This window comes from Montipora foliosa, chromosome 1 (assembly GCF_036669935.1).
Source record: "Montipora foliosa isolate CH-2021 chromosome 1, ASM3666993v2, whole genome shotgun sequence".
NCBI lineage: Eukaryota > Metazoa > Cnidaria > Anthozoa > Scleractinia > Acroporidae > Montipora > Montipora foliosa.
In genome coordinates this window covers 25734676-25749675 of record NC_090869.1, presented here as the reverse complement: position 1 = coordinate 25749675, position 15000 = coordinate 25734676, and the positions used below count along the sequence as shown (strand labels likewise).

General features: G+C 41.4%; 2 protein-coding genes across 2 annotated transcripts in view; both read left to right on the top strand.

Moving 5' to 3' along the window:
* Positions 1-5548, top strand: part of LOC137976581 (xaa-Arg dipeptidase-like) — a 5735-nt gene extending 187 nt beyond the window's left edge. Inside the window, exons 1-3 of the mRNA XM_068823963.1 lie at positions 1-181; positions 2623-3108; positions 4642-5548. The exon at positions 1-181 is cut by the window's left edge and continues 187 nt beyond it. Of these exons, the coding sequence (XP_068680064.1) occupies positions 1-181; positions 2623-3108; positions 4642-5021 (1047 nt within the window). The 3' untranslated portion in view covers positions 5022-5548. The remainder of the gene's footprint in view (positions 182-2622; positions 3109-4641) is intronic.
* Positions 5549-6743: 1195 nt separating this feature from the next.
* Positions 6744-9307, top strand: LOC137976575 (phospholipase D2-like). The gene has a single exon (XM_068823958.1). The coding sequence runs from the start codon at positions 6800-6802 to the stop codon at positions 8843-8845; it is 2046 nt and encodes a 681-aa protein (XP_068680059.1). The 5' UTR covers positions 6744-6799; the 3' UTR covers positions 8846-9307.
* Positions 9308-15000: the final 5693 nt, after the last annotated feature.

Here is a 15000-nt window from a genome sequence, read left to right as displayed (position 1 = left end):
ATGGCCGCTCACGGTTTCGATGTGACTCCTCACTACACTTTAGACACTGCCTTTCGAGCCGAAACTGGTGAAGATGGAGGTCTGACTGTTGGTTTAATTTGTGAATATGACGCTTTACCAGAAGTAGGACATGCTTGTGGGCACAATCTGATTGCTGAATCAGGAGTTGCCGCAGCATTAGGTAAATCATATTCGACGTACTGAAATTAGTTTTTGTAAGAGCTCTCCACATGTCATGATATACCTAGGACAATTGTATTCAGGAGGGTCACAGTAAAGAGGGTGGATAAACCTGGATTGCTTGACTCGATCAACATTTAAAAAATGTAAAGAAAAGGTAAGCTCTCCAGAAATCCGCTAATATTATTCAACATCTGCATTCTGGTTTGATTTTAATTTTTAATTTGCACATCCCCTCCCCCTGTAGATGACATTTTCTGAGAAGGATTACAAAATTATGCACTAGTCAGTGGAAAGCCCCGCACCCCCATACCCGGGAAATGCGGGGCATTAGCGGGGGATTTCAGCAGTTTTGGACCCCCACTTTTGCCACGGTACGTGGGGTTTTCGACAGCATTAGGTGCAAGTATCGGGGAGCGGGGACTTTGATCGGGGCTTAGACAGGGATACAGAATGTGGTCATTTCGCGTTATTGTTTTGTAAAGAACGGCAATGCAATGAAATGAACGGAATTATAACCCTCGCCTACACAGCATGAGTGTACTTGTTGCAGTTGCCCTTGAGGTTTGTTTATTAAATTCCCTAAAACCGAATAAACGGCAAAATAATGAACAACCAAACAGCACAAAGCAAACGAAGGCCCAGCTGAACAAAAAGACAGCTGAGAGTGCAGAAAACAATTCTCTCAGGTAGTTTTCGAGAAAAACGCTTAGGCAGTCCACGCATCGCGCAAGTAAAATCCTCGGAAAAACTGGGCACCATGTCTAAAAATAACTTTAGAGGGATTACCTTTGGTATAAGGCCTATAGAGCGTTTTCACATGACGTCACGGCAGCCCTGTTGGTGTTCCAAAACAAAGGAATGGCGGCCATGATGGTGTATCAAGCTAATCCTCTGTGATTTGAACTCTATTTGTATGCAAATACTTTCTTTTGTTTCAGTAATCCAATATGGCTGCTGGTCACGTGAGTGAAAACGCTTCATATTGGGGATTTACTCTCTTACCTTGGTCTTATCTCTTGGTTATTTGCAAAATGTAGCTGGATTATGAAGCCATACAATTTTGGTAATAAGGCATTTCCTAAGTGAAATTTGTATAGCTCTTTGAGAATTGTTGTGATAGCGAACTGTTGTAGTCGGTTCAGTGTACTTTAGATTGGAGGAAATATGGAATATTGTCAGATAAAGTTGCTTGTTTGAAGGAATGTTAGGACTTATGTCGTTGTTATTTTAATGGTTTCGACACCAAGGAATTAAATATTTTTCATTGCCATTTTCAGGGCTGTGCTAAACCCAGTGATTAATATTACTGTTTTTGGAGAGATTGCAAAGTTTGGAATGCCAAAATCTGTAACTCAAGGTAGATTTATTTGGGCTTTATGAGAACTGGACTGCATTGTTGATTTTCATGTTTGTCAAAGTTTCATTTGAGGTAAAAATTCTAGAAGGATATTAATTTTGGTCAACATTGTGCTTTATAGTATTGAAAGTACTGTATTGTCCCGAGTGCAGGGGACAAAACTTTAGTTTTGATGTACGAAATTGCCCCGCATAGCGGGGAATTTGCTTCATTTAGAAGGCAGGCCTGGTCTAATGCCCCGCTATTTCCCGGGTATGGGGGTGCGGGGCTTTCCACTGACTAGTGCATTAATTCCAGAGGCTCTGAAGGGGTCATTGTGCGACTTTGACTTTACTCTTAGTAAATTTTATATGGCCCCTTCCATTGAGGCAGGGAGTGTGTTTTAGGTGGGCCTTTTGCTTAAAGTGCTACTACAACCAAAAAAACAATTCTCCTTTTTCTTTGGATTTCGAAACAATGCTAACTAAATACTAAGAGACCCAAGTTTTAAGTTCTGATTTTAAAAAGACACCTGTTTATAATTTTTAACTAGAATTTTGTTATTTATTGGTCTGCCATTACTACTTTAAAATATTGAGAGAGCTGGGTCGAGGAGAAAATGACGTCAAAGACTCGCTGGTTTAAGAATGCCCAATGCGTGTGTACGCAACTGAATTAATCTGCAGCACTGGAGGAGTTTCGGGCTTTCAGATTTTTAAACTGGTTTTTTGCATATATAATAAGTTTAAGCTAGTGAGTAAATGATGTCACTTTGTCCTAGATCCACCCCTCTGAGTTCCAATTGGTCAATTTTGAACGTGGGTGATGGCGGACCGTGAAATCCAAACCTTACATACATACTTACATACAATGTATGTCTTTTTAGTGGCCTTACTCTAGTTAAAAAAACAATTTTATGACAGGAAACTAGTCTTGTCAATACCAGATAAGTTAAATCCCAAGTTCCGAAGCTGGCACAAAGAAGTTTCTCTTCCCTAGGAGAGAGAGCTATTTTTGGCCACTTTTAACTGATTTTGCAACAGCAATATTTGATATGATGATACATAATGTTTGGTACTAAATTGTTGGATATTCCAAAATAGGTCTTAAAATTGCTCTGGATGCAGTAAAGAACAAACCAAAGGTGAAAATAGTTCTACTTGGAACTCCAGCTGAGGAAGGAGGTGGTGGCAAGATTTTGATGATTGAGAATGGCTGCTTCAAGGATATCGACTTTTGTATGATGGTTCACCCTTGCCCAATAGATCTACTGAAGCCTGTTCATTTGGCTATTAGTACTGTCACAGTCACCTACAAAGGTCATTCCTCCCATGCGGCAGCCTATCCCTGGGAAGGAATAAATGCATTGGATGCAGCAGTCATGGCCTACAATAGCATCAGTGCATTACGACAACAGATGAAGCCCACATGGCGAGTGCATGGCATCATATCTGAGGGAGGTGTGAAGCCAAATATTATTCCTGACCGGTCTCAGGTGATTTATTTCGTTAGAGCACCAAGTGATGAGGAATTGCAAGTCTTAGAGGGGAAGGTAATAAGTTGCTTTCAAGCTGCAGCAAAAGCCACAGGTAAGTAGTTGAAAGTAATAATTGTGGCAACCTTATCCTGTCATGGAAAAAGCCAATAGAATTATTCTTTGATGTATTTTTGGGAGGGGTGACCAGGATTATTCAAGTTATATACATGTATAGAGTGTTTTCACTCACGTGATCAGTAACCTTGTTTTTCCGCTGAAACAAAAGAAAACGTTTGCATGATAATAGACTCAATTCCCGGGGGATTAGTTGGAGACACCAACATGGCCACCGTTCCTTTGTTCAGGGACACCAGCATGGCCACTGTGATGTCACGTGAAAACACTCTATAGTATTTTCATTAAAAGGAAGTTTGCTTAGGCATAGATACATGTATCATATGCAGAGAATTTCAGTGAAGTTGTCACTGTTTTTGTAACATTTTCAGAGCACCAAAAATACAAGAAAGATGACAAGGAAATCACCTTCTTGCAGCTAAAGAGAAACAAATTCGCTTCAGTCTTGAAATGGATAAATGCTTTTAAAGTAAAGTTTTTTATCCATTAATTAGCTGTTCAGCTTGTGTCACCTCAGTGTCAATACGGTGATGGGATTTACATCACTGCATTGTCAGTTCACCTAAAAATATCTCTAAATGGTTTCACGGTGACCTTGACAAATAGTAAATACCACAATGTGTAAAACTGCGATAAAATCTCTGAAAAAGGGACACTGCTCACAGAGCAGACCATGTGGGCTGCTTATTTACATGTTTTGCAATTTTGTTATTACTGTCTTTGATCGTACACATTGCTAACACCCAAAATCATACTCACCAAAAGAATTTTGCTGAAAATTGTCTCTTTTTTGCCTCCATAAAGCGTTTAGACCCTGCACAGTCAGTCACAAATAGTGTAGGTAATAGGGAAAGCTTGCAGCAATTACAGGCTCTTCTTGTTCCATACGGAATAATCAAGGTCTTCTCACTTAGAGTCAGCTGAGGTAGCATTTCACTTGCCTTGACCTTAATAATTCCAGATATTGCAAATACCTCATCCAAACATAGTCGGTTGAACATTATTTTCATTGATATAGAGCTGCTTTCACCACAAATCCATTGATGCTTTGCAGTCATTTCAGTTTACAAGGTCTTTTATATTTCACTTTTCTATGTTGCACCGAAAGAGGGGCTTGTAAGTGTTGTCGTCAGATTTAACAATAATTGTGGTTAATTTTTGCAACTTTGTTTTCATTAAGATTCACAAGAGAAAATTCGTAATTTTCGGTGTTTGGCAATGGACCACTTGCTTCCGATTTCTTATTTATGTAACGAGTTTAATTGATTTTTTTTTCTGAGCCTTGAAAAGAAAGTATCCCACGTGAATGGCTTTAACCATCTTGTTTCTCTCAAACCATGCATAATAAATTAAAGCGGCAATAAATTAACCAGGCGTAATTAAATACCCAAATCCAGCGGCTCTTTACAGTTGCTGCAGATTATAATTAATTTTTCAGGTAAACCATTTTATATCAGTCTCAAGTTTTGTTCAGCAATGACTTGTTATATTACGGTATTTCCATTTTTAGGATGTCAAGTGTGCATAGAATGGGATCCCATACGTTACTCCAGTATGGAGACGAACGCGACCCTTGCAGACCTCTACCAAGCCAATGCCGAATCCCTAGGAGTGAAGTATGACCCATTAGCAAAGGCAGAAGGAAGGGGATCAACAGACATGGGAAATGTCTCCCACGTTGTTCCTTCGACTCACGTGCTGTATGCCATTGATACTGAAGCTGGTAATCATTCACATGCATTTACGACGGCAGCTGGAACAGAAGCTGCACATAAGAAAACTCTGATTGCAAGCAAAGCAATGGCTATGACTGCTATTGATGTGATCTGCAACCCAGAATTGATTAAAAAAATCAAAGAAGACTTTAAAAGATCACACCCTTCTAGTTAATGATTTACAGTTTGTGATACCCAAACGCACGTGCCTTGACCAATTTCAAAAAAAAAATTTTTAAGTGGTCGAAGATTACAGAAATAGTTTGAAAGACTGTAAGAATGCCTAGTCTCGCAAATTTAAGTTAAAAGGCAAAGCTCGAATTTATCTTAGCAAATTTGGTAAAGGTGAAGAGACCCACCATGCGGTTTCTTTTGATCGAATGGAACGCGTTATAAAAATTAGAGGAAGTCTTTTTTTAGAATAATCTGTACCTCTAAACACTTAATAAAACCGTAGGCGGATCTTTTTTATGTTATTGTTATTTCAAGGCTCGGCTAAACGGCTAGATAAATATTCTTCTCTTTTTCTCCATTTGTTAATTTTTATTGTATCGAAGATCGCTACTCGATTCGACGCATTCTTCGTTAGAAAATTCTTGGCAGACCGTGTATTGTATTTAATTCTGTAGAGTTTGTTAAGTTTTATTTGTTGTTTCCTCTTCTTGGTTAATCTTTTGGGGACTTGGCAAGAGGACGACGCCACTTTTAGAATTGCCAACGTGATTTTTTTCTCAAGGACAATTAATCGAACACTGGTCTTGTTAAGAGGGAAAAAACCGGAATACACGGAGAAAATCTCTCGCAACGAACTCTAGAACCAAGAAAGTCAAGCCACATATGAGGCCGGGTGCGGGAATCGAACCTACAAGGTCCCATGTCTCCTATGTTAACGTTCCATACAAGGTCCCGTTTCTCGAAAGTCCCGACAACTTTTCGGGTCACATTGGTGGGAGGCGAGTGCTCTCACTACTGCGCCATCCTGCAACGTTTTCTCCTATCATGAATTTAGTGTAAAACAGGCGGTTTATTTGTTGAAAGAGGTCAGTATTTTAGTATACTGGCAGTTATCACAACACCAGGGACCCCTACTTTTCTCGAACAGTGTGTGTTCTTCAACGTCGCACAGAATTATTTACTAACAAGTGTTGTCAGAAGGGGGCCTACCAACGGTTTATAGTCCTCATCCGAGAAGACTTGAAAGTATTACCATTTGCAGACGGAAAAAGGAGCACTTCCTCCTCGGTTATTTTGAAGACGTTGAAGAACAATTTGACTCGGTGGTCAAATGTAAGAGGTTCAAAAACTGAACATGTACGGTTGAATGATGATCAATGACGACCCACTGGAAAAGTACTCGACTCGAAGGCTGTGAGGCTGTAAGATTCCCTTCCACGTGTACGTGACGTCAGCACGGGTATCAATACCCCGGATTATAGACATGATAACACCATAATCGACTGCCCATGCTTCCGATCTTACATTCCACAAATTTTGATTTTTTTTCGCTAATATCAAGAATAGGCTGCTGCCTCGCTACGGCTCGCCAGCAATTGATTGCAAGCAGATTTAGAAGCAAATAGGTCGCTTCCGTCCCGCGTGCCAAAATTGAGCTGTACCCTCCCCCAGAAGGGAAAACGGAAGGAAGGAACAGCTGTACGTTGGCTATAAAATAGTCTGCGCGTATTAGGGCGGAGAGAAGCACCAAGCAGGCTATTATATTTCAAGCTTTTACATTTTACTTGTGTCTCTCAGTTGTTCGCTCCCGAGGAAGGAGTACATACAATTTTGAAAGAAAACGTAAATGATACACTGCAGGGGTGTAACATGTTCATGACCCTGTGAGTGCGCTGAGCTATTTGAATATCTGTCAAGCATAATTTCAGTGCGTGTGCACGAGTTCATTCTGCCGTGAATTGTCTGAAAGCTTGGTATCATGAGACATTTTCTTCTGAAATGTTAGGCCCCCTTGGTTTCGCCACACTAGCTGTGGTGGTAGCCTACATTACTTTCCATTCACTCGAAAAACCGCAACGGTATCGTCATGACTCCTTCGTACCAGCTCGTAACAATTGCGTAGCCATGTGGTTTATAGACGGTGAAAATTACATGTCTGTTGTGGCCGACGCTATTGAGGCTGCCGAGAGGGAAATTTTGATAACAGACTGGCAAATTAACCCTGAGATTTTCATGAAAAGACCAGATTCAGGAGTGGATAGCTTGGAATGGCGCCTTGACAAGATACTTTTGAGAAAAGCTAATCAAGGTGTTCAAGTTTGTATCCTGTTATACTGGGAAACGAAGCCATTTTTGGATCTTGGAAGTGATCATGCTGTTAAGCTGCTTGGCGAGCATAGAAATATCGAGATACGACGGCATCCCGATGCCCTCAGTGGAATACAACACCCGGGGACTTTATTTCGGTGGAGTCATCACGAGAAGATGGTTATTGTTGACCGAAGTATTGCATTTGTTGGCGGTATAGATCTTTGCTATGGGCGCTGGGACACTCGCTATCATGAATTGATGGATAATTTTAATATTCATCCCGCTGTAGATGAGAGCCATGCTTCTGAGTCCAAACTTGACGGATCCATTGAACGAAAATATGCTCGATGGATTGGCAAAGATTACAGGAACACCTTTTACAACAAGGAAAGCCAAACGAATTGGAACAAACCTTTCGAGGACTACAAAGGTGTCGAGAGAAATGAGATTCCTCGAATGCCGTGGCATGATGTCAGCTGCGCTTTTAAGGGAGAAGTCGTACAAGATGCCGTCCGACATTTCATTGACAGATACAAGGGTCTTGTGCCTTGGTGGCAGGCATTTTGGAGCTCGTTTCGAGTAAATTTTCAGTCAGTAGTTAAACCTTTGCCCAACATTTTCCCACCCCGCAAATCTAAAGCGGAAGAAATTGTCTTCACTTTCGGAGAGCACAATGTCAACATTCAATTCCTTCGATCCGTTGGCAAATGGTCAGCTGGTCAAGAACGCGAAGCCTCCATTCATAACGCTTACCTAGATGCGATAAGAAATGCCAGGCACTTCATTTATATCGAAAATCAGTTCTTTATTTCCTCGCAAGAAGGATTCTGGCGGAAAGTGCAAAATCGGATCCAGTCGGCACTGGTCGAGAGAATTGTCCGAGCGCACAAGGCTGGCGAGAAATTTCACGTCATGGTTATGACCCCGCTGAAACCAGAATTTCCTGGGGACTGGGACTCCAGTGATTTCAACGGCGATGCTTTGCGGGCGGTGACTTTCTGGAACCAAGCCACTATCTACCATGGAGACGATTCCTTATTTAAAAAGCTTGAGAAGGAAAACATTCCCAAAGACATTGCAAAGAACTATTTCTCTGTGTATAGTCTACGAAAATATGATCTAATCGAGGGGAATTTCGTCACAGAGATAGTTTATGTTCATAGCAAGATCATGATTGTCGATGATCGAGTGGCTATCATTGGATCTGCAAATATAAATGATCGCAGTATGCATGGAGAGCGAGATTCAGAAGTTGCAGTTATCATAGAAGATTTAGATATGTTAGATGGCAAGATGAATGGTGTGGACTTCAAGGTGGGTACGTTTGCCCACAGCTTGAGATGTGACTTGTTCAAGGAACATTTAGGATTATTAGATGACAACGAGGATGAATTTGAAATAGCTATACGCGATCCATTGGCCAACAGCTTTATTAAGGGAGTTAGAGCACGCGCAGAGATCAATACAGTAACCTTTCTAACTGTATTTGGTGAGGGGCTTTTTCCACAAGAAGGTATCGAGGATCTCGAAGTATTAAAACGTTACAAGGATATTCCTTTGGCTCGTCCAGATTCGGACACGGCAAGAAGATTATTAGAGAATATAAAAGGAAATCTGGTGAATTACCCTTGTACTTTCTTGGTAAAGGAACTGAAGGCGTCTACCTTAGATTATGGTTACATGTATGTCAACCGAGGACAACCTCCCGAGAAACCGCGAACAATTTTTGCGTGACGTCATTCCATAGGGCGGCAAACGTGGTTATACCCTCTGATACTACAGCATTCTGACCCCCTGAGAAAGACCGGATAATGTCCACAACAGCCTCAGTAAATTCAAAGTGCATTGCGTTTAAACCAAACCAGCCGAATCTAAACGCGACGAATGCTTTTTAAGAGGTCTTCCCTGGGGGTATACATGTTCCCTTGTTCCCTAGAAAAAAAATTAAATTTCTCCCTTGCTCCCCCGATATAATTTAAGAAGTTCCCCAAAATTGACTTTTGCCAAGTTCTCCCATGCCCAGAAAATCTGATCCACGTTCCCTTGACCCGTAAAAGTATTCTTAAATGTGACATACAATTCCTAGTTTTCCTTGATGGCGGTCGAGAATGTTCTCTCATGTTGCCACGCGTTCACCAGTTCATAAGTGAACTCCGACCCGCTTATTCTGAAATGTTGGTCTTTTCACGTGTTGTCAATTAAGGAAATAAAAAGTAAAAAACATTTTAGTTCCTTGAGACGCCTTCGTTTTGAAGATACAAAGGAAATTATGTCACCCGAAATGCGCCCTAAAAGTTTCGGGACTTTCGAGATACGGCCGAGTCCCAGGCCCGAAGGGAATTAAGAACGATCCAAGTTTCAAAACTTCAATTGCACGGGGGTAGCTCCGGTGGGGAATGGAGGCGGTATGGTGAAGTTTAGAATTGGTCGGCGCATAAAACGTACGTGTAGCGCCCGCTGAGCTGTTACTTTTTCTCATTTAACATATGCATATTTGCAGCGTTTTTTGTTACCGTCGGTTGCCATCTTGGTTGCTTAAAGTGCACGTCACTTTAAATATTTTTGTAACCATGATAAATCTCCACACCTGCAACAAACAGATTTTACCATTTTCACCGAAAATTTTCACTTTTCATGTGCTACAAAAGAAACGTAAAGTTAGCCAAACTAGCTGTCATTTTGACCCTCACCCTGCTGAGCTGAAAGGGGAATTCGTTTATTCTTGATTTTACGTCACAAACAGCTTTGCATTCAAGTTTTCAAAACAAAAGTAAAAAACCATTCCTCTCAGAACTCGGTCATGGATCAACTGATGAAAGCGAGTTTGACTAACTTTATGTTACTTTTGTAACACAAAAAGTGAAATTTCGAGATAAAGATGGTAAAATATGTTTGATTTAGGTGAAGAGGTTTATCTTGGTAACGAAAACCTATTTGAGTTTGGGTGCATTTTAAGCTCCCTGATATTAATTGATGGAGGGGCCATATTGCTATTTAAAAAAGTCACCAACTGTATCATTTTGCAACAACTTACACGACGTAAAGTCTTGGGAAGTCTTGAGATAACAGATGGATTCCTCTCACGTGACCAGCGGCCATATTGATTTGATGAAACGAAAAAAATATTGGCAAAAAAATGGAGCTCAATTCACAGACGATTGTTTGGCCGCCGTATATCTATCTTTTGACCACCAATATGGCCACCATGACATCATGTGAAAACGATCTATAGGCACGTTTACGGTTAAAGGGACACCGTCAACCAAGAGAAATTGCGGGCATGTACCTCGAAAAGAAAATAGCTCAAGACGAGGTGCATGCCCGCAATGCCTCTTGGTTGACGGTGTCCCTTTAAATATGCATCCCAGACTGCACTGAGCAAGCTCACCTCTCCAGTGTTAGCAAACACTGTGAAGGGTTCACACGATGGAATTCGAATCGAAGTTAATTCCATATTGTATAAACCACTTACCTTAACTTTGAGGCATTTCAAGTTCTTTTTCCATCGGTTTCTTTGCTTTTAACAGCTACGAACTTGTTTTATCTAGTGACACCATTCTCGTCACCAGAGCCTTGGATTTTATGTCTGCGCACGATCCGAGGCTCTGGGAAACTCTATGCAGGGGAAAATGCGCCGTATAGGGTTCTTATTGCCAAAAATTGGCTATTTGAACCAACGTGTGGACGTAGGGACGTGAGGACGAGGGGACGTGGGGACTCGGGGACTCGCGGACACATTTCACAAAATCTTCGTCTTTTGATCGTAACTGCGTTGTACCCCGGTTTTAAGTTCCTCGTTCGTACAATCTGAAACAAAAGCGTAGTAATTACATATAGTATAGTTTATTACTCGTCCTCATAAAAAGGTGACTTTCCTTATACTACTATCGTTACACAGTGGGGTAATTTAGGTAACGAAGGGAGAAATCTTTTTTGCATTAAGTCCTTATTTGTCATAGGCAAGATGAACGAAACGTTGGTATGACCATTTCTCGGATCATTTTACAATTCCCCAAGTATATCGAGGCTTGAATATTTTAAAGTACTTCCACTTTCTGCATACTAACCTTTTCATTTTCAATAATGCATTTCACTCGTAGTTGTCTGTGTTACGTGACATTTCTTGATTAAAAACGTCACAACTCTTGTTTTTGAGATTGGGGAACGTTTACCCTAAAAAATTCCGACAACTTTTTGCTTCAAACTGCTTAAAACTATCATTAACCATTTTCATTTCTCCTCTGTGGACACTTATTATGTGATTTGATTTCTTTTTTTCTTTTAATTTGAATTTACCGTTTCCATTAAGTTGGAGATATGATTAAAAGGCAGAGTGATACAGCCTCGATAGGAGCACTAGAGCAAAGTACAAAACACTTTGATATCTTGATAGAAGATGACTTTTCCATCCTTGTTCCTGATAAAAGATTTAAATTGTTTTTAGCCGTTAAAAATCACGTGAAACATTTCAGATGAAAGAGAGAGTAGAAAGCTAAGCATGCAGATTTCAAGTTAACGTCGATTGGATAAATGTTTCCTGGTAAAACAAAACTACCAATTTATGAGCTTGGTCAAACCTTAACGCACTTGAGTCAAGAGTTACTTAGCTTCTGGCCCGGGGCGGTACTTTAGGAATTTCTGGGTTGGGGATCATTGTGCCGCTGAGACCCTGGAACCCTTAACCTATACTAGAGCTGGTTCATTTGTATTTTGCTACCCTATATACTAGAGTAAACTCTTCAAATCCTCCCTATCCTAGAGTAGCTGTTTTTCAGAAACTACTGAGATCACGAGCACAGTCTATTATTTATACTTGTTCAGTTTGTTCAGTCTTTTTCTGGTTAGTCTAGATAAAATCTTTAACCAAGTGGTCAGTTCCGTGAAAAATTAAACCCTCTTCTAGACACAAACGCTCTGATTTATGTACCCTATCCTAGAGTAAACTGCTTGACAACCATACCCTTTACAGCGGCAAATACCTATATACTTCGAAAATGTGTCGTCGCGGCCCCGAGTCCCGAGTCTCCACGTCCCTTTGTCCCCACGTCCTCACGTCCCCGAGTCCCCACGTCCCCGAGACTCCACGTCCCCACGTCCCCGCGTCCCCGTCCCACTTATCGACACAGCCCGAAAGTTTGCACAAATAAGAAGAAAACCAGAAGACAGGAACGCAGTGGGCGCCGACAAACAGTAGAATCGGATGGAAAACGGAACCCCGCCGAATACAAACAGCAAACGCACTTCGTTCAAGACAGTGAAGAGGATGTGTACACCATGTATCATCTGTCGAGCGAACAAAAGAAATCCTTTAAAGTGGAAATCGTACTGGGCGGTTTGAAAACAATGATGGAGATCGACACGGGCGCATCGACAACAATTTTAAGTGAAACCACTTACAAGAGATTGCGTGACGCGTTAGGTCCACTTCTGGAAACTAAAGCGGTGCTTAGTACGAATGCATTCCTGTCGCACGAACATCAAAAAATTCATAATTCTTTACCATGGACCTAGCGTCTGGAACTGTCTTCCTGCCTCTATAACCAATTTGTCAAGCTTTGCTATGTTTAAGAACAAAGTGCTAGAGTTTTTATTAAAATAGTTTCTGAGTTAGTTTCTGCCGCACTCCTTCGCAGCCCTTATTTTGTTTAATATTGTGATGTCGAGGTGGCCTCTCCTATAAGCCTGGTGGTTTCCTGAGGTCCCCTCGCCTAACAACCTGCTGTATATTTTTTTAAAATTTGTTGTACACTTAAAGGCAAATAATTGATGATTATGATGATGATCATGATGGGTGAGCGAAGTCCAACGGTTGGAAAAGCTTTAATTCCAGTGAATTATGAAGACCAGCAGCACGATTTGAAAGCCATTATCGTGCAAGGTAGCGGACCGAATCTGCTTGGCTGAGACTGGTTGCAAGCCATCCGGTTAGACTGGAGCCAGATTTTAAATACATCGAGCCCAGAACCCCACTCGTCACTTGAAAACATACGCGCGAACTACGCCGATGCATCTACTGAAGGGCTGGGAACACTGAAAGGAGTAAAGGCAAAAATCTATGTGGATATCCAGAAGCACAACCGAAGTATGTCAAAGCTCGATCAGTGCCTTATTCCTTGAAGAAAAATGTGGAGTTTGAAGACGAGAGACTGGAGAGAGATCGAAGGAATCATATCACCGGTAGAATTTTCAGAGTGGGCAGCGCCCATTGTACCAGTCGCGAAACCAAATGGAGCTGTAAGAATTTGTGGTGACTACAAATTGACTGTGAATCAAGTGTTCAAATTAGACAACTACCCAATCCCCAAGACTGAAGATCTTCTAGCAACCCTGGGGGGTGGTGAAAAGTTTACCAAACTTGACATGTCCCAAGCCTATCAGCAGATGACCTTGGACGAGGGAAAATAACACAAACAGCGGTGATAAACATTGTATTCCAACGCATTTTTATAAAACTTGACGTTTCGTATAACGGTCACTTTTGAAAATGTGTGTTGACTAGCATACGAAACGTCAAGTTTTATAAAAATGCGTTGGAATACAATGTTTATCACCGCTGTTTGTGTTATTTTCTTAATCAAGCTACGATGGCCTAAGAACAAGAGTTTGGACGAGGGATCTCGGAAGTTTACAACCATAAACACACACAAAGGCCTTTTCCAGTACAACAGATTATCTTTTGGAATTTCTTCAGCGCCTGGAATTTTCCAGAGGATCATGGAGATAGTCCCACCGCAAAGAAGGCCACAAGTCATAGCTGAGCTTCACGAAGCCCATCCAGGGATATCACGATCGAGAGCTAGTCCTGTTCCGGGACTCCCTCTTACCCCGCCCTGAAAATGGGAGTCCCGGAACAGGACTAGATCGAGAGCACTCGCTCGTGGTTACGTCTGGTGGCCCAACATGGATAAAGAGTTGGAAAATGCTGTGAAGAGCTGTTCTCAGTGCCATGCAGTTACACCAGAAAGCCCCAAAAGAAGCACCTCTTCACCAATTAGAGTGGCCCGGACAATCATGGTCTAGACTGCACATTGATTATGCAGGCCCATATAAAGGGCAAAGTGGATGGATGTCCATATTATGAAGTCTACCACATCCGCTGCCACCACCGAGAAATCTTTGCCACACATGGACTCCCTGAGAACATTGAGAGCGACAATGGCCTGAATTTCACTAGTGCTGAATTCGAGGATTTCCTAGCGAAGAATGGAATCAAACACACGAAATTAAGTTTCGCCTTATCACCCTGCTTCGAATGAGCTGGCAGAGCGAGCTGTTAGATTATTCACGGAAGAAATGGAAAAGATGGAAGGAGGAAACATGCAAACCAAATTATCGTGGTTCCTCTTAAAGTACCGAACAACACCTCATTGGCTTGAAATCCGGTGCGCGTTGCACCACATACCTCACAAGGGTTTATAGTCACCTCGCCACCAGGAAGACTCGCTACCAGTAAACTCGCCACCAAGGGTCACATCAACTTTTTAAGTTTTTTTCTCTAGTCCTAGATTAAGTATTTTTTCCTCAATTGCAAATGACAAACTTAACCGTGAAATTTTCTCGTCCAAATGGCATCGCTTGTTTACGAAAGGGAAAATTGCATCACCGAAGAGTGTATGAATGTTGGAATCACTAAGGGAGAACGAAGGTTTTATAGTGCGGAGTTTCGAAAAGTTTTGAAAACCGGGAAATGCGCCAACTGATCGATCGAAATAAAAATTACGCCTCGGAAAATAACATATTAGGCTTGGATTATGAAAACTATTAACGGATCGCGCAAATGCATACTCAAGGCGAGTCTTCTCCTTATAAAAATCAACACAGCTTCGCCTTCCACTAAATAATGTCCTTGTAATGATTTATTACAGCAGACGTAAGGCAAAGTACTTGAA

Bases quoted from the DNA above. Each gene is read 5' to 3' on its own strand.
- LOC137976575 (XM_068823958.1), top strand. From the start codon at position 6,800: ATGTTAGGCCCCCTTGGTTTCGCCACACTAGCTGTGGTGGTAGCCTAC.